The sequence below is a fragment of the Octodon degus genome, unplaced genomic scaffold, assembly GCF_000260255.1.
Source record: "Octodon degus isolate 3935 unplaced genomic scaffold, OctDeg1.0 scaffold00220, whole genome shotgun sequence".
Classification (NCBI taxonomy): domain Eukaryota; kingdom Metazoa; phylum Chordata; class Mammalia; order Rodentia; family Octodontidae; genus Octodon; species Octodon degus.
The window spans coordinates 1,897,078-1,922,503 of record NW_004524796.1 but is presented as its reverse complement, the minus strand read 5'-3'; the positions used below and the strand labels follow the sequence as shown (position 1 = coordinate 1,922,503).

The following is a 25,426-nucleotide window of genomic DNA, read 5'->3' as shown; positions in this document are numbered from 1 at the left end:
TCATTTTGTATACCACTGTCTTCTGACCTTTGGTGTAGAGCTTAGATAGCGTTATTACCTTAGCACCAGGTCCGAATCTATGATGTTCAGATTCCTCCAGGTGGGTGTTGTTTGGATCTGACTGCTGTGTTCCACTTCTTTCTGCTGTAGGCATTAGAGTTGAACCCTTTGTGTCACTCTGGCAAGATGTTCTGCTCTTTAATCAGCTGGGTGGGTCTTGCCTCTAGCCTCTTTGCAGGGAGTTCTGCTGAAGGGTTTGGGGCTGGGCCTGTACTCTGGATCAAATGAGGATCTGCAGGCCCTGGGTGGTCTCACTCACTCCCCAGGCCTGCGCTCTGAGTCTATTTAGGATCCCGTGGCCCCAGGTCTTCTCACTCACTCCCCAGGCCTGCGCTCTGAGTCTATTCAGGATCCCGCAGGCCCGGGTCATCTCACTCACTCGCCGGGCCTGTGCTCTGGGTCTGTTCAGGATCCCACAGCCTGGTCATCTTACTCACTCCCCAGGCCTGTGCTGTGGGTCTATTCAGGATCCCGCGGCCTGGTGGTCTCACTCACTCACCGGCCTGCGCTCTCAGCATCAGCCTATTGATAGCTATTTTTACTATGAAAGAATTGAATTCTGGACTGGCCTTCTGGTAAATTTCAACATATTCAGTACAGTCCTATAACTGAGCATGAGCCAAAATTCAGCACATGACCTTGCAGAGTATGCTGTGCACTGTAGTTGTGATTTGACAATGTTCAGAGCTAGAGAAAGAAGGAAGCTTTTGAAGGTGACTTTAAAGGAGGAATTTACAGAAAGAATGGGGAGGAAAGAAAATGAACCATTTCTCTACTTTTGAGTAATTTGAGAATGGAATGGTAGCAAAAAGTGCTCATCGGGTAATTTTTGGAGGTGTTCGAAAACCCAAGCAAGAATCCTTGTTCCGACAACAGCAGAACAGCTAACCCAAGCAGAGGATAGGTCTGTCACGTCACAGGCACACTATTTCTCTTGTGCAACACTGATGGTGAAACAGTAAAACTACAAAATAAGAACCAGAAGTTCAGAAAACCTTTCCAAAGAATGACAGGGTTACCAGAGGGAGATTTTTTTTCCATCCCTGTGAGCCAAAGGACAGGACCGGAGCAGAGCTACAGTGGATGGTCTATGATGGATATTTTAAAAGCATAAATGACCACTTAAGGGGGGAAATAGCAAACACAAAAATCAGGCTTCTATTATTCTAATACTAAATTTTATTTTTTCCAAGGGACTTAGCCAAGTCTCATTTAAGTGGCTACTACTAGAGCCAGGATTTAGTTATTCCAAATTAATAAAATTGAAACTATAAAAAGACTTGATTAGGTACTGGTCAGATTGCCTAATCTTGCTGAGAGGTGTGGGTTGGTAAAGATTCCATTGGGAAGAAAGTCTAACCTTTAATTTATTTTTTGTTCTCTGGACAAAATAAAATGTATCCAACTTGGATCTAAAATATTCAGTTGAAGGAAGTGTCATTTTTTTTAAAGGAGTAAGAGTCATTTCTTAAAAGAGTCAGACCATATTTTCCATGTAATTAGGGGGCTAATTACCTTAAGGATTCTGTCTGTATTTTACAACATGATTTCACTTTTTTTAATTTGTATTTTGAGTCCGAGTCTACATATGGAAGAGGATATTTCTAATAGATGACTGAATATACAAAATAAGTAATAGTTTTGTGACAAATCAACATAAAAGCCCAGGGCTGGGGCTAGGTCAACAAGGAACACATACAGGGTGAAGATAGAAAGGAGAAACACAATGACGTGATTGTGTCATGGAAGAGAAAATACCAGAAGGGAATGGCAGTCAGCACACTGAGATGCTCCCAGGTGCTCAAGAGAGGTCAAGGTTGAAGAGCATCCCCTGGAGATGAAGTCTTTGTCAGGAGTGTCTGTGAGGTGGCAAGAGCCAGATCAGAGTGTGAAGAGGCATGACGTGGGAGAGGATGTGCAGAGACTCTGTCCTCTGAAGCAAACCAGGCCATCATGACTGCTTTCCCCTCATCCTCCTCCAGGCTGTGCCGTGACTTCTCTGTGCCAGACCCATCCTGCCTTTCCTGTACTGGTCTTCATGTGACAAGCTTTCTTCTCTTGTGTGTCAGTGACTGCTAATAAGTAGCCCTCCACTGTGGGATGTAACACTCCCATGAGCTGGTCAAGGCCAAGTGGGTTAGCTTTACAGTATCTGGTTTAAATACTTCTAATGTTATAAGTTGAAGTTAAATAAGGTTTATTATTAGCCAAGTTATGTAGATCTGTAATCTCTAGCCGACTTTTACATGACTGGTATGGTTTCATAGCCTTAGCTTATAAAGTCTGCAAGGATATTATTCCCAGTAAATTATATTTAAATTTGAGAATTCCATCATACCTGCTTCCTGCAAGTCTTCATTCATTGTGCTTTAAAGAATTATCACTTGCATATAAAGTCATTGGCCATTGACCTACTACTTCTTCAAAAGTAGTGGACAAAAATGTTATGCAAGATTGCACATCTTTCAAAAACTGCAAAGTGATATATTCCCACTGTTTAAAATGGTTCTACTATTGAATGCTTTGGGACTATTTAAACAACTAGGTAATAATTATGGCAAGTATTTATTGAGTCTGTTATTTTCTAGATAATTCTCATAACAACTATGAAACGAGAAAAATATTATTCTTATTTAAGTTGGGAAAAGTGAGGCAAGTACAGGTTGTCCATGGTTTCAAAGATAATTGTTGACAAAGCCAGGCTATGGCCCAGGTCACTGTGACTCTGGGCTGGTGCTTTTGGTCCTGACATGCCATGGACACCTACTGTTTTTGTCACTCTTGCTGGGTTCAGGAGTAAGTGTCTGAGGAATCCTCAGATCTACTGCTTACTGACGTTCTTACACCAAAATTTATATCATTTTAGCATAATTTCATTAAGAAGGTGGTCATTATTACAATCAGATTTTTCTGTATACATGTTGAAAATTATGCCTAGTGTCTGATTAGGAATTTTTTTCAAAAATTACTGCCAGTATACTCATCTATGAGATTCCACATCTTTTTCACGTTTTGGAAGTTGCAGACCATTGGCAGCCCTCCTGGTTTTGCTTGGTCTGGTTAATGCTCCTGATTGCAGCGACTTAAACATGCTCAACTAAGCCATATGAAAATGATTAATACTTGGATTGATATGAGGAGAATAAGAGACCTCATGACACACAGGAGAGGCTGAGAAGTCGGGAAAAGCCCAGAGCCAAAGAAGTTAGGGGTACTCCTCAATGTTTTTCCTTTAATGGTTTGTTCCTTCTCTCTGATTATTGCCATCCATTTCTCTCTCTCTCTCTCTCCTTCTCTCTCTCCCCACTTCCTCTGAGTTTCTACAGCTTTGTAATTCGAGCTTTGGCATGACTACTCCAGCTGTGACTATATGACCACATCTTTGGGTTTATGAATTACTATGTGAAAGGCCAAGAAACTTGTATTTGACTCCAGTGTGCTTGAAAAATAAAGTTGTTTGCTCTAAGCAGCAACAATTTATTAGTTCTCCATAGCAACAGCTAGCAACTAATTACAACATCACACTGGCCCGGTGTTTCACCTTGGTGGTATAAATAATGTTGCTCAGGCTACAGGCCAAGAAAACATGGGCCTCAAACTGAAAGATTTGGGGACATTGGTGCTACTTTTTGTCCATTCTTTCATGCAAAAGGAATTAGTTTGCAACTGAAAGGAGGACATGGACGTGTACTAAACAATGCTACAAACATCTGGTAAACAGGATGACATTAGTAAGGATTGGCAAGAGATGAAATACATAAAAGATGGCAAGGAAATACATTTGACAGAAATCACTGACATCAAGGAGATTGGAGCCTGCCTTAAGTGGGAAAGTGGAAGGGGTAGAAAGGTCTGAAAGGATCAGATGGAAGGAGGTACTGGCAAACGTGCCAGCTAAGCCCAGATCAAGAGGGAGTTGGTTTGAGGGCATGGCACAGCTTTATCTGCCCCAGGGGTAGCATTCGGGAAATGCCAAATTATACATTCAAATAAGGGTCATTGTTTTGTGTAGTGCTATCTGCAGCACTTCCTTGGACTCTCACTCATCTTCATTGTCCATTCATTTGTTCAGTTAGTAGAATATATTGTAGGTACCCAGGTTATGGAAATGTAATTGGCTATCATCAGTTTTTCCTTGTCATTGGAAGAATACAAATATTAATTTATCAGAAAATAAGAATGCATCCACAGACTGTGTTGCATTTGAGGGAATCCTAAAAGGTATTCTAAAGGGCCACAAATGGTAACCAACCTAATCAGTGGGTTAAAGGCATGCCTGAGGAAACATATGCATGAAGGTGTGAGGAAACTTAAGTGCTAACCATTACTGCAGAGGACTTGACAAAGGCCAGCATGGAGCTCCCAGGGGCTAGGGGCCTTGGACAGGCAGAGCCCTGTGGGCAGATTAAAAGCATCAGGGACCTCTCTCAGCTGTAGGAGGTCTTGCAAGGGCATGAGCAAGGAAAATATCTTGGTCAAATTGTCATTTCTAAAAACAGCAACTCTGACCACCAGCATAATTTATAGAGGTAAAATAATTATGGAAACCAGTCAGGAGATTGCCAGGAATAGGCCGAGCAGGAGAGATACAGTCTTTACCATCATTGTGGAGGAAGAATGTTAGTTAAGAACTTGAGAGATAAAAGTGACAGAGATGGATGGTGGGCATGGCATTATAAGATGATACCAGGATGAAGTCTTGAAAGACTACCTACAGGGACAGCCAGCCAGGACATAGAGTAGGTCCCCCCAGGAGGGAAGGCCTGCAGGATGAGGCACTAAAGATGAGTTTCCCAGTAGGCTCATCTTTGCCCAGAATTTAAGTAGCTAATTCCTATGGACATTTGTATTCCATGGAACATTCTCAGGGGAACATTACCCTAGAGATATTTCCCAAGTTTATTCCCTTTTATTGTTCACAAATAAGCATAATTTTAAAGCTTGTGAGGCGTTAGAAAAGTTCTTCATTTCCAAGAAGTTTATTTTGACAATAACAGTTCTGTTCCTGTTAAGTAAATGGATCCCATGTGCTGACCATTACCGTAGACACTGTGACAGATTTCATTATCTATCTTGCAATACTTTAGTAATTGAATATTTCTATGTTTATTTAACACATGGGAGAACTGAGATGAGTAACAGCACTCACTTCAGGGTCCCCCTGGCAGGCAGAGAGAGAGGCTGGGGTTGCTGTGTGCAGGGTTGTGTGGCCAGTGCCGAGCATTGCATGCTAAGTAGAAGGATTTAGGGTTCCTCTTGCTTGACTGCTCAGCACAGAATGAATGACAACAGCCAGGCTTTTAACAGCACACATTGTCCTGCCCTGTCATCTACACACCTGCTCAGCAGCATATGATGCAGAAGGAAATTCTGGGGCCACTCAGCATAGGCTTCAGCCCAGGCTTCCTGATTTATGAGCTCTGTGACCTTCAGTGGGTTACTTAGCTTCTGTGTGTATCTCGCTTTCCTCATCTATAAAACACGCCAATCACAGTAAATGAGTTCCTATGTATAAAGAGCCAGAACAAAGCTTGACATACAGTGAACATGTTGGAATGTTTGCTGCCATTATTTGTGCTGATGCTGATGTAAGAAAAGCCCCTCCATTAGGTGTGGAGACACCGACAGCAACCATTTATTTTTCTAGGCTGAGATCTAATTGTGGGTGCATTCACTGTCTTATCACCTATCTGTGACTTTCTGTGTTCAGCCTGTTTCCTAGTGCATTTTGACCCCTCCTACAAGGGATAAATCATAACTAATAACATCAACATTTTAGCCAGCCATGGTGCCACATACATGTAATCCCTTCTGAGACAGGAGAATTGGAAGTTCAAAGCCAACCTTAACAACATAGCTAGACCCTGGGTTTAGCCCCTAGTACAAAACAAAAAAAGTAAAAGAAGTCATGTTTTAATCCACTTATATTTTTGGATTTTCTGTTAAATTCAATGAAGAAAATATTGTCCCATTGACTAAAAAAATTTGGGCATTTTTACTATAATTTTAAAAACTATTTTTTGTTATTTTCTATTATTTATTGCAGAGAATAGGACTTTTTGTTATACTTTAATCATTCTTTTAGAAAATCAGTGAAAAAACTAGAGGTTTTATTTTCAGTAATTGGCACCTTTCAAACTATAGAATTCACAGTGGGGTGCACATGTAACCTTAGCTACAGGGAGGCTGAAGCGGGAGGATTATAAGTTGAAGGCCTTCCTGGACAGCAGAAGGAGTCCTAAAAAGATTACTAAACCTCAAGAAGAATGGCCAGTCCTACAGTTTCCACAAATCTCAATGGAAAGGGCAACTTGACTTGCCTTATAGAGTTGCTAGGAATTTTAAGATAGGCTAATGCTCAGGACAAATAAGTGCTAACAAATAATATCAGTTACTATTTTAACATAAAGATGATTGTATAGATTATCTTTTTGCTCTCTAAAGGATTTTGTGGTAAATAAAAACCTCTGGCTGCCCAACCAGTCTTCCCAGTTCTAATGCGCACATATTAACTGGAGTGGCTTGGTGTGGAAGGCTGAGTTCCCATCCTCTAATTCTGTTTTTTTTTTCCCCATAATTTTATTGAGAAATGAATAGCAATGAGACAGTTTCAAACCAAATTGGTAAAACAGTTTCAATAATTAACACGTTGCATACATTCTTCCTAGTGGTTATTTGCTGTACAAGATGTGGACATGATATCCTATTTACAAACACTATTAGAACAAATCCTTCTATTTATTAAGAGAATGTAATTATATATCTATCCTAATCATTTTGAATACACAGATAAAAAATGGACATTCATCTGTATCCCCTGTTTTTGTTAAGTTCCATTATTTAAATATTATAGGTGTGTTAACTCAGCAAAATATTCTAAAAGAGTCTAGTAGCCCATAATAGTATTGGGTCTTCCGCTTCACTGGCAATGTTAGAAATTGTTGACCTGAGTCCCCTACAGCTCAACCTAGCAGCATGGCTTTACTTCTTATACTTCGTTTTTATACTTTTCTGCTGGATGGTTAAGACCAAGGTAAAGCAGGACCTGTGCAACAAGAGTTGTAGCTTTGGGTCTGATAAGGTCAGTGAAATCCCCTCAGGACTTATCCTGAGATCCTGTATCTCAGATTGTAGAATCTTTGTCAGTGTCAGCCATGTGGATGAGTCATGGCCATCTGAGATGAACACACACTTCTCAGAGGATGAAATTAAAGAAGTGAATAAGTATATTAAAAAATGCTCCACATCACGAGTCATCTGCAAAATGCAAATTAAAGCAACATTGAGATATCATCTCATCCCAGAAAGAATGGCTATCATAAAGAAATCACCCAACAACGAATGTTGGAAAGGCTGTGGGGAAAAAGGAACCCTTCTCCACTGCTGGTGGGAATGTAGACGGGTGCAACTGTTATGGAAGTCAGTGTGGAAACTCCTTAGAAAAGTTGGACTGGAAATCCCATTTAAACCAGCTATTCATCTACTGGGAATTTTCCCAGAGGATCTAAAAACATCATATCATAGGGATATATATGTGCCTATGTTTATAGCAGCACAATTTGTGATAGCCAAATCTTGGAAACAGCCGAGATGCTCATCACCTGAGGAATGGTTGAGAAAGATGTGGCATTTTTATACAATGGAGTATTACTCAGCTATAAAGAATGATAAACTCGAAGGCTTTATATTGAAGTGGATGCCACTTGAAGATATAAATGAAATAAACCAGACACACATGTGTAAATATCATATAGTTTCCCTAGTGTAAGAACTCAAAAGAAGAAATACAAATAGAAAAGTACAATACAAGTGAAAGGAAAGCAAGAACCTAATTCTGTTTTCTTACAAAAGCCACAGGCACTCTCAGTCTGAACCTAGGAAGTGTGGCAGTTAAAATTCGCACCTTGGAGAAATGCAGAGAAGCCAGAGGGATTGTATGTCTTAGCAGCAGTGTGTTTGAGCTCACACTCCTCCTCCTGGCTCTGCGTTTCCTGGGTAGACTTGTCAGGCTTCCCAGAACTGCCTGTTGAGTTAGCTTCTAGGCCTTTGGCAACTGGCTCAGAGCTCAGAGAGAAGCTGCTATGAGTGTGCTGCTCAAAACTACGCATAAAGAGCAGCGACCACATATCAAACAATACAGTTCGTGTCTTTTTGATCTTTTTGATCCTGGGCAAGAGTCTAACCATCTACTGGAATAATCTGCGCTCAAAAGAAGTGGCGTTTGAGATGTATGCTTGAGTCCTTGCCCGCAAACCCTGAGAAGTGTCATTAAGTGTGGCAAGGAGAATTTTACAAGAAATATGGGCTCCAAAGCTACCTGAGTGGAATGAGATTTTCTTTTACTAAAAAAGCAGTAGTAAAACTACCTTTTCTTTTATCTCACTGTGATCAAAACCTCTTCCTGCGTCAAAAAGAATCACAGAGCTCTTCTGACCACTCCTGACCAGGAAGAGCTCTCATGCAGCTGTACTAGTGTGCTGCAGCTAAGCAGGCAAAAGCAGCTTGCAAAAGGGAGCTTTTGCTCTGGGACAGGAAACAAACACTGGTTCTGCCCTCAGTATTGTTTTAGATTGAAGATCAGGGTCAGGATGAATATTGAGCGAACCTACCACAATTTTCCACACAGTCCGTTAAGTAGTAAGGCTGCTACTGGTGCTCTAACGGGACATTGTTCTGTCTGCACCTTCTTTCCTCATTGTCCTCACATGGTTTCTTCCTTAAACTAGGCAGTGGCAGCAAACACAGGCAAGGCCATTGCACCCTCTCCAGGGGTGCTGGTGCAGATGAGAATGCATTGATTGTAATGCTGAGTTTTACATAGTGGTGGATTTATGTTAACTGTCTCAACTTTCTGTGTATTCAGTGACCATTAGAACTTGGATTTCTATCAGGTCTTTAGTCTGAATGTCTACTGGAATTATTTTTTATGAAGGAGTAGTCTAATTAATAATAAAAAGCTAGCTACAATAAAAAAGGAAACATTAAGGATGAAATGATTTCAAATTAGTGCTGCAGTAGGTCATTTTTTATAATAGCACTGTAGTAAACTACGGTTTATGTATGATCCTGAGCCACATAAATGGGATTATGGATACAGGCAATCTCATATTTTTAATAGGTCAGTTGGGTACTGGAAACTTCAAAGGATATGAAACTTGAAGGAGAAACATTAGTACAAATTTATATTGTCATGTCAATTGGAAGATAATGCTTTAAAATATATTTACTTGGTAAGAAAGGAGTACATAGGAAACAAAGAAAAACTAGGTGAAATAAAAAGAACCTAAATTACACTACTGCAAACAATACATTTATTATTACTTCCTATTATTTTTCCTTATGCATTTATTTTAATATTCAAAGGAAATTATTCTGTACATTCTACCCTGTTATGACTTTTTTCTACCTAACAATAGCTCGTAGACCTTTCCTCATTTATTGGTTAGGCCACATGTTTTCTGCATCACATGCTCTGGTATCAGAATGCTCTACCAGTTCATGTTATGGGACATTAAGGGTTTCACTACTGTAAACAACTCTTTGACAAACATCTTTGCAACTATGTTTTATCTTGGATAAACATTTACCATTTTTAAAAGTACATTTACTTGGTCAGTAATTTTAAAATGATTTTAAAAATGAAAAAAAATGTAATCAGCCTTCACAGTATCTAATATGAATAATATAGAGAATAGAAATAAAAATTTCAGAGCATTAGTAAGAAAGACTAGGAGTAGCCGCCATGCAGAAAGGCGACTGACTCTGCGGTCTGCTCAGAGACAGACCTCAGCTTCGGAGTGACTCATAGTAGCTCGTGCAGGGTTGCTTATGCTGAGGCAAGGCCAGCATTAGGAGCAGTTCTCCATTTTAGATGGATTGTTCGCATTTCCTGCCCCACCCTGTTGGCACATGGCAGTGTACCTTTTCCTGTGACAAGGAAGAAGCATGCACGCCAGTTGCAATGTGTGTGTGGTGTCCAGCTGTGGGGAGAGGGCCCAAGCTCTGGAGGGACACCAAAGAACCCCCTTGGTCATCACACTCTATGAGCTTTACTCTTTAACATCTGTGTAATTTTCCCACTACATTTTTAAAAATATATTTACCCCCTTGGGATTTTCTTTTCATCCACAGTATGATTCATATTTGATGGTTTCTGCTACTGTTTCAGGAACACTTCAAAGCCCTTAATATTTTGAGTGAAATATGAACATTCCAACTTTATTAAGTCATGTGCATAAACAGCAACAACAACACGCTTAGTGATGACACCAGAAGCGGGCTGTTGTTCAGTGGTACTTACTTTCACTGGTAGATGCTGGGTTCAATACCGAGAGCTGCATGAGATTAAAGATAAAAGAAAAAACCCTCTCATGAGTCAGCTCAGCTCCACAGACCCTGCTGTGGCTGTTCCTTGGACAGAGGAAGATCTGGGAAGGGACTCCAAGAATTCCTCAGCTCCCACAACTTTAGCACCAGTGGCCCAGCAGCTGTTGAAACAGCAAGGGGAAAGGAGGGTACACCAGGAAAACCCACTTCTTTCTTACACCTTGGCCACTGTTCTGGCCAATTGGTGGGTCTTGCCTCTGACCATGACAGCCTTGACCGCTCCTAATTCCCCATTCTCTTTGCTGCCTGCTCCTGCCATGATGCATCATCCACTCCCAACCCCCAACACACACACACACACACACACACACACACACAGACCATGCTTGCCTTCGCCCAACACAGGGTGATTTGCATTGGGCTCTGCACCCAGCATTTCAAAGATGACTCTGTCCCACGCCACACAACATCTGGTTGCCATAGCAACCCACTGCAAGGGTCACCCACCTCCTCCCTTGGTTCATTGCTCCCACATGTGTCTGCCCTGCTGGTGTTCATTTCTCTGAAATGGTTTACTTGAGTCAGCCAGAGATCTCCATATTCTCATATGTCTTTTCTCAAGGCCTAATTTGAGGTAGTTTCTTTGGAAAACTGTTGGCTCCCATTGTCTCTCACCAAAAGTTAGAATAACATATGAATATACCTTGTATTCCAAGCCTCATATTACACCTGTTACATAGTTTGTCTCATTTGCAACAACCTTATGGGGCAAGTAACACTAAGATACCAGTTTTATAAAGAAAGTTCAGCTTAGAAAAGCTAAATGATTTTCACAGGACTATGTTCAAAGGAAAGTCTGGAGATACACTGTGAAGTTGGAGACTTGATTACACTATGTCCCTACGAGTAAATGACACTGTCACTTCTATTTCAGACCTCAATCCTCTATTAGTGATGCTAACTTCAAAAAGGCTTTCTAGGGTCTCATCAAGTTTCGTTTTCTCAAAGTTAACTAGCTTCTGTACATTGACTAGGACTTTTGTTCTCTACAATAATAGGGGATTTCCACTATGCCTAATATTCTTCCTCATAACTGACAAATTATTTCAATTATATATTTAACTGTAAGAGATTAGGTTTTCTTTGAAAAGTGCAAATGTTTGTAACAGTAAGTGGGCCAAATTTTACTTAGAAGTTTCTAGTATTTTAGGACACTACTCAAAAGAAATTCTTGCTTAGCTTCTTCTATATAAATGATAATTAACTATTAAATTCATATTTCAGTACTCAACAAAAGAATTTGTAGCTGTGTGTGGTGCCGTATGCCCATAATCCCAGCACTCAGGTGCCTGAGTCAGAAGGATCCTTGTGAGTTTGAGACCAACCCAGGCTACAAAGTCCGCTCAAGGCCAGCCTGAACTGCATAGCAAGACTTTGTCTCAAAAAAACAAACAAACAAAATAAGAATTTCCTTCCAGAAAAGCTTAGGAAATGAGAAAAAATTAGAAAATATATGAATTAGGAGGAAATCTGAAATGGAAAGGGCTGAGTTTTAGTGGTTGGCATTCATAATTCTAAAATAGATTAGAAAAATCTCTCTGTGTGCATCCCTTGCTCACATAGATGAAGCAATTTAATTATAATTCTTACTTGTTATAGCTACAAATGTTCAAACTCATAAGCAATTTAGCAACAAAGAGACACTAGAAAGGTTCATCTTTATCTTTAGTTTATAAAATTGAGTCCTTTGGAGCAAAGAAATTGAGGTGCATGTCAGATGGGACTGGGACCCTGATCACTTAACACCTGACTTCCAGTGATTGTTAAGTACCTAAAAAACCCATAGTCTAACTAGGCACATGTCTATCATTCCAGCTACTATGAAGTCCCAGGTGTGAGGATCACTTTAGCCCAGGAGTTCAAAGCCAGCTTGTCTCAAAACAAAACAAAACCAATCCTTAATCTTGCAAAAAGTTGGATGATTTCTTTCAGTGACTGACCATAGTTTATGTGTCTTCAATTTTTTACCTCCCATCTTGCATGGGACATTAATACCGAGGAAGCCACCACGATCATTTCATGTTGCCTTTTCAGTCTGAAGTCACCACTGGTCTGATAAAATCTTTGTGCCCAAGCCATGCAAAGGAAGTTTACAGACACTGGTGAATGTGGCTTAGGCAGGAGATTTCCTTCCTCTTTGTATGTCTAAGAGTGATTGAGATATTTTGAGTCCGGCTGGTGTTGAAGAGGACCCAAACCACAAAAGTCCTAAATGAGTAGTCTCTCTAAGAGAATGACAGAAAAGACTTTACACAGAAGGTTTTATAATGTACAGATTTCCACATGTGAAGATAAATTTAATGACCAACTTGAAAATGGAAACATAATTTTAAGTCAAAAACATTTCTCTAAACACAGTTACATAGATTACATCTGTACGTTCAAGGTGAGAGGTTCCAGCTTTGCAATTGTAGATTCTACTGGTTTTGAAATGAACTAGGTTAGCACTTCAGCTGTTGTTCACTCAGGGCAGATCCCTGACTCCTGAGACGCCAATGAGCCCACACTTCCACCGGGTCCATGCTGGCGAGCCTGCTGGTCGTGGCAGTGAGTCACAGCTGGAACATCCTGTGGTTAACATTCTGCTCTGAAAACAGAATCAGAAGCAGTGAGACACCCACTGGTTTCCATGGTAACTTCTATTTGTATACTTTGAAAAATGACTGACTTTTTGTGTGGTAAATTTACGCGGGAATGAATTGTAGAGGTGACGTTAACCATCTGTGTGACTATAAAACAAACCAAAAAAAAAAAAGACCCTGATTTAATTAAGTGTAATGTTAAAAGGACTGAGGGTATGAGGGGTTTCTTCTCATGGAGGCATTGTTCTGTACTAATTAATCCATTAATTTATTTGCCCTTACAATGAAGCAGTTTCAAAAATGTCTATCCGATGTTTCTTTCAGCACATTATTCCCTTCCTTTTAAAGGCAAAAGGATACTAATTGTCATTCATCAGTGTGCCCTCAGACCCACTGCCTCTCTCTGCCACCTCTCCTGTCTGGTTCACAGTGTATTAGAGACCAGTGAAGGGCTGTGCCCAGGGATCTTGTTCAATGAAGTAATGCCATCGGAAGGAAGAAGGGGGGAAAAAATCCCCTCTGAGTCATGTGGCAACTCCACATCCTTTAACCTTGCTGAGCAGGGAAGGAAAAGGGCTGTGCATATTATTAACAGCTGGTATATAGTGAAAATATTGTGTGTCTCCTCGACATGATGCCCAGGACTTCATAAGTGGCTTAAAGTGACCATAGCTATGGAGAAATCTTACCTTGAGTTCTATTAGATAAAGATAAACTAATTTCCGCTTTGGTCACTAATGAAGGACCTGGGGATGGAGCTTAGTGGTAGAGTACTTGCCTAGCATGCTGGATTCACACACACACACACACACACACACACACACACACACAGAGGACAGGACAGGAGAGCATTTTCTTGCATATTATGTCTCTGCTTGGGAACAGGATGTTTATTTTTGTATTTGTGTACTTAGTTCCAAAGTGAACTTTATGGAACAGACTTAGTAAAAACTCTGACACTGAGCTCTCCTTGGGAGACTGCTGGTTTGAGAGCACAGATCTCAGGAGGCATCTCCTCACCCATCACTGGGCCTGTGTAGAGGGTGGGGCCTGAGACCTTGGGGCAGGGCTATTGTTTCAGGTTCCTTCTTGTTTACACTGTTTTTCTTTCTTTCTGTCATTATCCCTTCCTTAGTATGACTTCCGACAAACATATAAAATACTAGAAATCTAATAAGAAGCACATTTTAAAAAATCTTTTATATTTATGTATGTGGTACAAAGTCTTGCTAAGCAGCTCAGACTCAGTGCTCCTCCCGTGTCAGCCTCTCCAGTGCTGGGATTACTGGTGTGCACCACCATGCCCAGAGAGACACATTTTTTGAAGGTAGCATTTTTTTAAGAAAGCAGAAGTCACAGGTCTCAAAAATAAAGCTCATCTTTATTCATTTGCTTAAAAAGCTTAGGTTTAGTGCTGAAGGATGAATTAACAATAATGTACTCTGGCCTTCTGCTCCTGCATCTCCGCTGACCTCCCCGAAACCTCAGGAGCATGGGTGCCCTGATGAGCAGCCACCGTGAGGTCTCTTTCCACCAGACAGGCCAAGATTTAGAAATCTGTGATTTATCAGGACCTTGAACATGGCCCAGCTGACTTTGCCCTCTGTGGAAACAGCTCTGAAGCATCCAGCCCCTTTACAACCTAAAATGAAATGTAGAGCTGTGTGATTTTAATATCTGTCTAACTATACAAGGCCCAAGTACTAGCAAAGATTAAATCCTTAAAATAAATGCAATCTGGGGAAACACTGGTGTTCGTTCATTGGAGAGACATTGGGAGCTTGTCCTCATTAAACTCTGCTCTCGGCAGAGATACATTACTCTAAGAACTCCCAGTCCCTACGGCTGATAAGCGCTGTGCCTATAACAAGAATGCTAGGGGATGTGATAGCTTGTACAAAAATTACGAAAGAGAAGCTAAAGGATTTCAAAGGAAAACTAATCTGTGCCTGACTATAGAGATTAGCGAAGGCTCCACAGGAGAAGGTACTTTATTAAAATGGAGTTATTATTTTCCCTAGTTAAATCAGTATATTTCAAACAGTGCTTTACAGCTTAACATTTCTGTAACTAACACCACTTTGGTCAGTTTACTAAATCCTATATATTTTCCTGCAGATATGTGCAAATTCATGTACACTGGCCATGACATCAATCACAGAAGTCCATGTGTCCGTTAGCTATTTTCCCTTTTATTGTCACAGGCAGCTCGTCCTGAGGTCACTGGGCCTAAGTGCTCTGTGTGGACATCACGAGGATGCAGAGAGAATGTAATTAGCTGAGTCATAAGGAAGCCAGTCCTCCAGTCAATGGAGAAGTTTTCTTAGTTTTTTTTTTTTTTTCTTTTTTACTTTTTAATTTGGGGATATCTAGAGCCAGAGAGATAGCTCAGCAACATAAGCACCTGCCTGGCAAGTGCAAGGTCCTGAGTTCAAGCCCCAGTACTGTGGGAAAAAAAAAGAAAAAAATAAGAATCTGAGGATATCTATCTGATGAAATTATTAAATGAGGTACAATTAGTTGTAGAAATGCTCCTTGGAAAAATGGGCAAAGACCTAAGCAGAAATATTTCAAGGGAAGACATGTAAATGCCCACTAAACATGAAAACAAAAATAGCAACAAAATACCCCAACTTCAGTGTTTCACATTAAGGTAATACAAAAAAGTTCCTTTTTTTTTTTTTTTTTTTTTTTTTACTTTTGACATCAGTTGTAAAAAGAATAGCAATCAGAGAGAATTCTACTGGAAAGAAAACCAGGTCTTTAATTTTCTAATTTACCAGTGAGATATCTTGATACAAACTTTTTGGTTATAAATTTAATACCACCGGGGAAGTAGCTCAGTGGTACAGTGCTTGTCCAGCATATGTTACATGCTGAATTCAATCCCTAGCACCACCAAACAAGCCAACAAAAAATGAAGAAATGCAATAATATTGCATCAATAGCCACAAAACTTTACACTCTGATTAATTCCCTTTGTTGGAATCTTTGTAAACAAAAAAGGTTAAATATGAAACAAATATTTATAATTACAAAAATTTTAAATATCATAAATGAACAATAGAATTATAATGCTAAGAAAGCATTTTGTACCCACTAAAAATGTTTATGCAGACTACTTCATGACATGCTTAGTGAAAAGCAGGGAGACAATTAAACCTGTAGCCCAAATTTATATACCTACACACTTACACAAATGTGTATGTCACACACAGGTGAAAAAGATAGCAAAGAAAGAAATTTCTGGTGCTAACAAAATATTTAGAGTGTTTATCTTCAGTGCTAGTAGCTTGTTATTTTCTTTTCTTTCTACTTTTCTAAAATGTCTGAATTTTTTAAGTTCGTATTTATTTATCATATCACCATTCAGAATTGTAATAGCTACTATTCTCATTAATATCTTATGGCTGCCATTTCCCTTTTCTGTTCCTAAATTATACTTGGGAGCTGCTAGGCCGGCATACAACATAAAAAATCAGTAGTTAGGTTTCCAAATTTATGTGCCTTAGAAATTAGATTCATCTCTAAATCCCTCTATTACAATTGCTTATTTTTAAATTTTTGTGTTAAGCCTCCTGGATTCAACTCCTCTTTACAAATGTGCTTGTAGCCTTTGGATCACAGAGCAATATGAGTAGACATGGTTCTGTGAAAAAGTCGTATGACATGCTTTTACATTGGGAAGTTTCTCTATCATTTCAGCTCTACGATGGCCCAAATCGGATTGGGCGCTATTGTGGAACAGATATCCCCCCATCGGGGAGTACCAGCAACTCCTGGCTTCAAGTGCTGTTCCACACAGATGGAGTCGGTGACGATGAGAAAGGATTTCAGATGCAGTGGCTGGTTCATGGTAAGCCCTACACTCAGCTCACTTGTGTCTCAGTCGCTGTTTGTCCAGGAATTGTTCCCTTCCCAGTTCCATCCTTGGAAACAGTGCCATCAACAAATAATGAAACCAAGTAATTTACTGGTAGGCTTTAGAAATTTAACTTAGACATTTGTAGAAAGTGAAGAGATAAATCATGGGGGCATGAGAGAAGGTGGAGTCAAGGAGGAAAGAATTTGGGTTAAGAGTTAAGGAGATGTGGAGATGAACTGCATCAGAGAAAGAAGAAAACAATGAAATTACTAAGAATAAAGACTCACATCTGGGTATAGCATTGTTGGCCATTTCATGTTCCAAAGTGGGATGGGTGACATTCAGTACCATGGAGCAGGATGAGGGTGAAGGCTTACCCTAGCATTATGTGGAGAATGAGTGATAGGGATCTAGCAGTGAGAGAAGCTGCGAGTCAGTCAGAGAGATCAGGAAGAGGTGGGGTTGTGAGAGGATCAGGAGCACAGAATTTAAGCTGAATGCATGAAGCAGGCCCAATCATTATAGCTGCCAAAGGGTACCCATTGGAGGAGGAAACCTTAGAGATCATCATTCCTTTAAAGATGAAAAGTTGTTGGGGCTGGTGGGATGGCTCGGTGGTCTGGAGCCCCTACTTGGGGCAGGCTTGGCAGGGCACAGGGACCTCTGTTCGGTCCCCCAGCGCCGCATGCCGGCCGGCCCCGCCCCCTGGTGGGCTGAGCTGGCCACACGCGCACACACACACACACACACACACACACACATAAATAAATAAAATTAAAAAAAAAAAAAGATGAAAAGTTGTTTTCAACAAGAGACCTGAGACATGAAGATTTGCCTCCTGTGGACCAATCAATAGGTGGAGACTCCCAGAGCAATGATTCTCAAGAGAGCAGCAAAAGCATTAAAAACTTTCTAGAAATGAAAACCCTTGGTCCTACACCAGACCTAGTAAATCAAAAACTCTTGAGCTAAGCTCAGAAACCTGTAACTTTAATTGTTCTTCCCTGGTGATTGAAGTTCATGAGTCATTGCTCTAGGTTGATTCAGCCCTGAAAAAGATAGTCTTGTAAGGATCACAGTAGCAGCTCCCAGCCCAGGTGTTAGAAAGAACTGGTATATTTCAGTTCCCTGGAAAGAGAAGTGGAATTTCACTGCTAATTCAGGAAGTAAGCACAGTCATCTAAACTATGATGCTACTGTCAAACTTGAGATAATCCAAGCAAGGTGAGCACACATAGGGCCACAGTTGGCTCTTTAAGGGTCGTGGATGTTATATTACACCTTTATGAACCTCAGCACTACGCAGAATTGCCTTATTGTAGAGCCCTACTTATCAGGGCTAGTGATTTACAGCAGATCTTATTCTGACAAATCCATTGTCAATTGAAAATATCACCAGTCAAAAATGCATTTAATCCACCTATTGTACTGAACAAATGACTTAGACTTAAATGTACTCAAAACATTTACTTTAGTCTATAATAATTGGGCAAAAAGTATTGAAGAGAAAACTGAAAATTCATAGTATGGTTTTTACTAAATGCCATTATAATCAAAGAGCTTATCGCTTTTATGCCATTGTTGGCATATTATGCCATTTACTCAAAAAGTTCAAAGTCTAACTATGGTAACTTAGGGATCATCTGTGTGTAGAACAGTATTAGATGTTCTGAGGTTTTGAACTGGGCACTGAGTGCATTTACATTAAAATATACATGTAGAGTTCTCAGTATTTAAAAATGTTCTGTAGTAATCCACAGAGCTGTTTACGACTTCAAACATAGATTAATATAGATTAAATATTTCAAAAGTAAGTGAGCTATGATGATTAGCTTTTACGGAAACTCTTCATCAGGAGTGTGGATTTAACCTTACAGTAGCCCGCTCATTAATCTGATAAAGGATTGGATTGAATCATCTCTCTATTGCATTCCACTTCTTAGTTACTTTCTCTTTACAGAGACACCATACCCAACACTCACAATTTGAAGGAGCAAAGGTGTGTCTTGGCTCAGTTTGTGTAGATTTCAGTCCATAGTCAGCTGACTGCAAAGCAGGTGGCCTGGCAAAGAGGCCTGATGGAGGAAAACAGCAAGAATCGGTGTTAAGTCTAGAGACAGAAACCAATAGAAAGGCAGTATCCCTAAGGACAGGAGAATCCTTCTGAGGTGATCAAAGGGGACAGTGTTGTAAAAGTTTGTTTTCATTGAAACAGAACACCCATTGTTGGGTACTTTGTAGGAGAGAAACTTACTGCTTCAATGTCCAAAGGGGCAAAGTTCTTCCCTGGGGACAGAAGGGTGGAAGTTAGGAAATGCTAACCAGGAGAGTTGGGTTCCAGAATCTAGGAGACACTCTTTGGCCCAAATGCCCATTGCAATTTTCTAGGAATGTAAAAGAGTACCTATGGCCTGAGTTCCATCTCCCATAGATAGACTTCAACTGATTGGTGGTTGCCTAGTGGTAAATAATTATCTTGCAGTCAAAATGAAGAGCATGACAGGAGCAATTTTTTTTTCTGGTTATATCCTATTCCAGAGCACCCCACTCCCCAAGGGCTGTTATAGTCATACAGTGCACAGCCACTCTAAGGAGCTCAACTGAGCAGTCATTATTGGCCACATCCAGGTTACTGTATCAGTTTATTCTTCCAGCCATTATTCCAAACCCTCTGGTGAAAGCTCTGAGTTTTTCTTCCTACCAGTTCTACTTAGAATCTGTCTTTGAGATCAAAGACATTCTCTGTCTATTCTCTTCTCTTGTTTACTGCTTCCAGACTTTCCCACAATTACTGAAAACTTGCTGAGCTTAGAGCCAGTTATGCAACAACGTTTTGCCAGTTGAGAGCAAAACTTGGAAAGAAGATTTAAAACTGTGTTGCCCGCCGTATGTTACCAATGACACTTGGGAAGAGTCTTCAGGAAGGATATTATCAGTAAATAGAGATGTGCAAAATTAACTATGATATAGCTATATAATGCCATGAGCACAGGGTTTATGCTCTGCATCTGAGCTGTATCTGTAACATGAAAGAGCCTTAGAAGAGGCTTCAACAGAGAAGACAAGGATGCAGGAGGCCTTCAGAGGTGAGGTACCCCCACTGCTTATCCACTGAAGATAAACTGAAGATATAGATTGTGAACTTTCATTCATCCATTTATACACTGGATCTTAAGGGGCTCTTTTGCTCCAGCTGCTCTCCTAGGGCTGGGGGCACAAAATAACTCTTAGCAGTCATCATGGTTCCTATTCTCACAGAGTTTACAGGGTAATGGGAGAAGTGGCCATCTGGCAAATACACAAATAACTAGACAATCAAAACTGTGATAAATGTTGCCAAAACATACACAAAGAGATCAGAGCTGGGCTGGACAAATAGGGAAATCTTCCATGAGTATAGGGACCTTAGAGCAAAAATCTGAGAAATAAATGGGAAGCAAATAGGCAAATAGGGGAAAGAAAAGGATCCCAGGTAGAAGGACCTTGTGGTTGAAGGAAGCAGGGGCCTAAGTCCACAGTGGCTGGAATGGAGTGTGTAGGCTGCAGTCCTCAAGGAGGTTGGAGCCCTCAGAGGTGTCACAACACACGTCACCTAAACAGAGACACAGGCAGTCATGGGAGTCTCACCCTCCTTAGGCTCATCCATCATGCTTCTTAAAACAATGGGATTGGGAAAGGATTCTGAAGGATTAAAGTAGTGTGGTAAGCTATAGGACTCATTACAGAATAAAATACAAACTACAAGGAGACATTCAACTCACAGCCACACATCACTTAACACTGGGGATATGTTCTGAGAAAACATTGTTAGCCAGCATCATCATGAGCAAATATTACAGGGTGTGTTTGCCCTGACGGAGACTGTTACAGTGTCACTTGGGGAATGTAATCTCATGGGATGCTGACAATGACAGGCCATTATGCAGCATATAAATGTACTCTCAACTTCCAAGTGCAGTAAATTATTCTTGAATGCATTTGTGAGTTCATACATGTAAAATGCACTAGCAGAAAAAAAAATCCTTCCAAAAATAATTAAATTGCTGCAGTGTCAGAATCAGCTGGTGGGCCCTAAGCCAGATCTGACCCTGAGCTGTTTTCTTACCTGGCCCAAGAAAGCAGCTTTCAACTCCTAGTCTCTGCATCAGAATCAAATCACATCCCAGGGCTATTCTTCTCATGCTTTTTGCCAAACTATGTAATAAGAGCTATACAAACAGCATTTGTGGAGTGCTTAGGATCCACAGTGACATCATTTCCTAAGCATTCCTGTTGAGGAAGAATCCTTGTATACTTCATTCATTTTGGTAACTGATAAATCTGTTTACCAAATGTGCTTTTTTATCAACTGCACAAACCTTCTATTTACTTTGAGAAAATAGATCTACAGATGAGCTTTCTCTGCAGGCCCATTTTCAAAGTGGCTCTGTAGAAGTAAGATGAAGCCACACTGCAGTGGCTTTGTTTGGGCCCTCAAAGAGAGTCCCACCCTGGAAATAAAGGAATGGTCGCAGTCTCCCTGCCTGGCTAATCGCTTCATAGTATTCAGCATTGACAGCATTGTTCAGAGGCTGAATTCGGCCTTGGGGGCCTCCGCCTGGGCTGTTGAAGGGCAGATAGGACTGTCCACAAGCATGTGAATAGAGGCCTCCCAGCCAGCTGTGCACACCCCTCCTCTCTGCCTGCTCCTCCGGAGGCCTTCTTTCACTTGGCAATGGAACCCAGCATGCAAACAAGGTCAAGGAGCTTTGTAAGCTAAGAGAGTGACATTTGCAAAGAAAGCAAACACTGCAGCAGGGAGCTCTGAGGGGAAGGGCTAAGTAGCATGTGATGAAGCGATGATGTCACCCTGGATTTCCACAAAGAAAAGTGTCTCCTTTGCTTGGGAAGATAGATGACATCAGCCTCTCAAATGGAGGCCTCTCCATTTTATCTTCTTTTTAGTATTAATGAGCTTTCTCAAGGCTCAAACATTTTCCAAAAAAAAAAAAAATGGTTTTGAGAGAACACTTTAAAAATAGTATCCAGACCCTCCATGACCAGCTTTGTTTGCAAGTGAGCTGGCCTCTCCTTGGCTGCCTGTGCGCAAGAGGTGCAGTACCAAAGAGCAAAGAGCATCGGAAAGCTTACCTGGGAACACTGCTTAGGAACCTTTGTGAGGTCGCCCGTGCTACTCTTTAACCTTCTCTTGGTTCTCTCTTAAATGGGCTTTTGGTGGCTTCTGTTTATTATTGGTCTTTTAGGGGAATTCCTGCTGACTTGTCATTTTTTATTCATGACTTAGAATATGAGAGGTAGAGTATGAAAGTTAGATAAAGACTTGGAGCAGAAAAAGAGATGGAATCATGCATCAGTGAGTCTGAAGTTATGAAGGATGTCCCAAATTGTAAAGGGTTTTCAAAACATATAAAAGAGCATCATACTATCAGTCTTTGTCTTCAAGTCTTTGTGCACAGTCCAGTTGGGAAACAGTTGTCGAAGGTTAACAGAAGTCCTGAATGGGATAGGTTTCTAGCATCAGGTTTGTAAGGAGCCATAAGACTTTGGGAGCATTACTGTGTGGATTTAGAGCCCTCAAGGAATGAGGGACCAAGAATTAGTAGATGCTGCCTGCGTTACTCGAGCACAGACAGGTAGAGGTGAGCATAATACAATGAAGACAGTAGGCTCCACACACCTGCTGCGGCTGTATTCTCTACAGCTCTGAAATCCAGCTGGATGAGTTTATGTAGTAAGAAATAGGTAGCCACTGTTATTTTTAAAGCAGGATGTGAGAAATGTCACTGGGGAGAAGTCACAAATCATGGTGACAGAGGGGACCAAAGAGGACCATGAAGGTTTGTAGGTGATAAGCTGGGGATACAGGGTTTCAGAGTCAAGATGACAGAAGCCCAAGGCAAACAAAGAGGCAATAGGTCCACAGCGAAGACACAAATGGGCTGTGTGGCCAGTTCTATGATAAACTGTGACACACTATCCCCACATTCCCTTTGCTTCAAAGCTATAATTTATTATCTAGGTTTTCATGGGCAATAATTATTTTAAGACCTTTTTATTATTGAATAATCGTTCTCTTTGTGGTCTGTCCTAAGCTTTGCTTCCACATGATCCCCCTCTCAAAAAAATCACAAGAATATGCAGATATGATATTGGTAATAGAAGTGATTTTATGAATTGTGGTCAACAGGGACTCACTCAGGGCAGGGCTGTGAATCACACTGTCTGGTCCTAATGTCAGGCACAGCCCTTCCCCTCTGCTGGTGATGGAACTGCTTGTACCATGCTGCTACTTCAGACTGTGATGGATACAATGTTAAACAGAGAGAAGTAGTAAAACACCCGCTTGTCTGCATTTTAAGTAACTTTTTTATGACCAGGAGTGCATCTTTAATTTACCAAGTCTGAGAGCAAACTCTTAGTAAAAGCAAATGAGTAAAAATGTTGAAGCCCATGACTGTTATTACTATAGCATGATGTAAAATATATCACTTTTGGTTTGATAGAATGTTTAAAAAAAGGGAAGTTTTCTTAAAAGTAACTAATTTTGTTTAAGTTAAAAGGTATTTCCCTAATGCAGGCCTTCTCTCTCCTCTCACATGTATGCATGCCATATCCTGTCATGTTTATTATGACAATTTTATCCTACTTGATATCTTGGACTTTGGTTTATGCGATATTTAGGAAATAATTTTTAAAGATGGATACTGTAAATTAAAAACATTGTAATGTGGAACAAAGGCACAGATTTCTGCATGATGGTACTGTGTCTTAATTGCATTTATGACAAATCTTCAAAATAATTTTTTACAAAGAAGTTCTTAATGGATAGTAATAACTTTTAAAAATCTGTTTAACAAGGTGGGAGTGGTGATGCAGCCCCCCTTAGTGCTCAGGAGTCTCAGTGGGAGGGTTGCTTGAGCCCAGTCATGAGAAGTGGCCTGGGCAGCATAGTAAGATCTTGTCCTACAAAAAAAAAATCTGTTTACCAATAACTCCTTTTTGAAATAATAACTTATTAAGAAATTCTTGCGTCTCAGTTTGCTTTGGCTTTGGAGACTTTCCAGCAAAGTCCCAGTGTTCAGAAGCAACGTTAAACATACGCAGACCTTTTCAGAATGGGTGGAAAAGCTAAATCCTGACATTTTCTGCTCCTTGACAACAACAGTAAATACACATACACACAGTTGACCTTCACTTAACGCTGGCTATGAGTCGGTAGCAAGGGCCTTGTGGGAGTCTTGCAACCCAGTTCCCATGTCGTTATTCTTTGAAAAAGTTTGCGTTCTATTTTCAGTGCCACCGTGTTTGAAACAGTTAGAAAGAGAAAGGAAAAAAAAAACCCTCGAATCACCATGACCTTCCCAAATCATATATTGCACAATTTAGAGTAGCCCTTGAGACTTGAGCCAAAAAGGAAGGCTTTCTCGAATCTTCTGTTTGTGTTCTGGTTTCCTAGCAACAACATCACTGATACCAATTGCACATACTTTCCGGGGGATTCCACATTTTTTTTGTAGAACATTGAAAAAGAAACCACACACTTTCAAAAAAAAAGTTCAGATATTGTAACAGCCACTCAGAACAAACATGAAGTTCAATTTAGTACACTAATTTTTGTCCTCAGAGTTTACCCTTTTGAAACATTTGCTTAAAATATCACTATATTTGTCTCAAACATAAGTATCCAAGGACTTTTTTTATGTGAATGCTGTTGTGTACTTAGAGAAACTAAAACTAGTCATAATCTCACTAAACAAAGAATGAGCCTCTAGTGTAGGATTGTAACAGCCCTGCAGAAGAGGATTGAATAGTCTGTATAAATGACATTAGTATACATAGTCCCTGATTTTTCTCTTTCCCATAATATGGATTACTCACAGTATAAACAACATAGATTTTACCACTTAATATAATTTTAAATTTGCCTTATGAGATTAAGTATACAATGATAAACTACATTGCACTTAAAAAGTAAACACAAATGTGACTTTATGCCTATTGCCTCAAAATGACAGCTGATTTATTAATTTATTGGTAGTGTTATTATTTTTTTAAAGATGATTACAATGTCCTGAATGCTTTAAAACATTACCTCATGTCTCTTCCCAATGATTCTCTGACATAAGCATTGTTACCCACATGTTGTGGAAAGAAGAATAAAGAAGGGGTCTTAAAGAAGTTCAGCAATTTGCCAGTCTCACAAATCCAGTAAGTGACACAATCAGGACACCACACTGAGCATGTGGTATTGCACTTCAGAGGTCTTGCTCCTGAGCTTCACTTTTCCTAAATGTAAGCAGTTTTCCCTCATTGCTCACTGCAAAGAAGAGGGCAGGCTGTCACAGTGCAAACAAGTTCAGAGCCATTGGTAGATAAACCTATAACTACATTCTCAGAATAAGGAATATTTTTAATGATTGGTACATAGTTTTCCTAAGTAAGCAATCTTCTGGTTCCAAGGGCATCTCCTTAAATTACACAATTCATCCTTGAATAAACAGTAAAATGTGGGAGACCCATGGCAGGGTGGGAG

General features: G+C 40.2%; 1 protein-coding gene across 1 annotated transcript in view; it reads left to right on the top strand.

Annotated features, from left to right (window-relative positions):
- Cubn (cubilin) overlaps positions 1-25,426 on the top strand; it is a 301,005-nt gene that overhangs the window by 108,091 nt on the left and 167,488 nt on the right. Inside the window, exons 28-29 of the mRNA XM_023705447.1 lie at positions 16,734-16,884; positions 17,750-17,841. Of these exons, the coding sequence (XP_023561215.1) occupies positions 16,734-16,884; positions 17,750-17,841 (243 nt within the window). The remainder of the gene's footprint in view (positions 1-16,733; positions 16,885-17,749; positions 17,842-25,426) is intronic.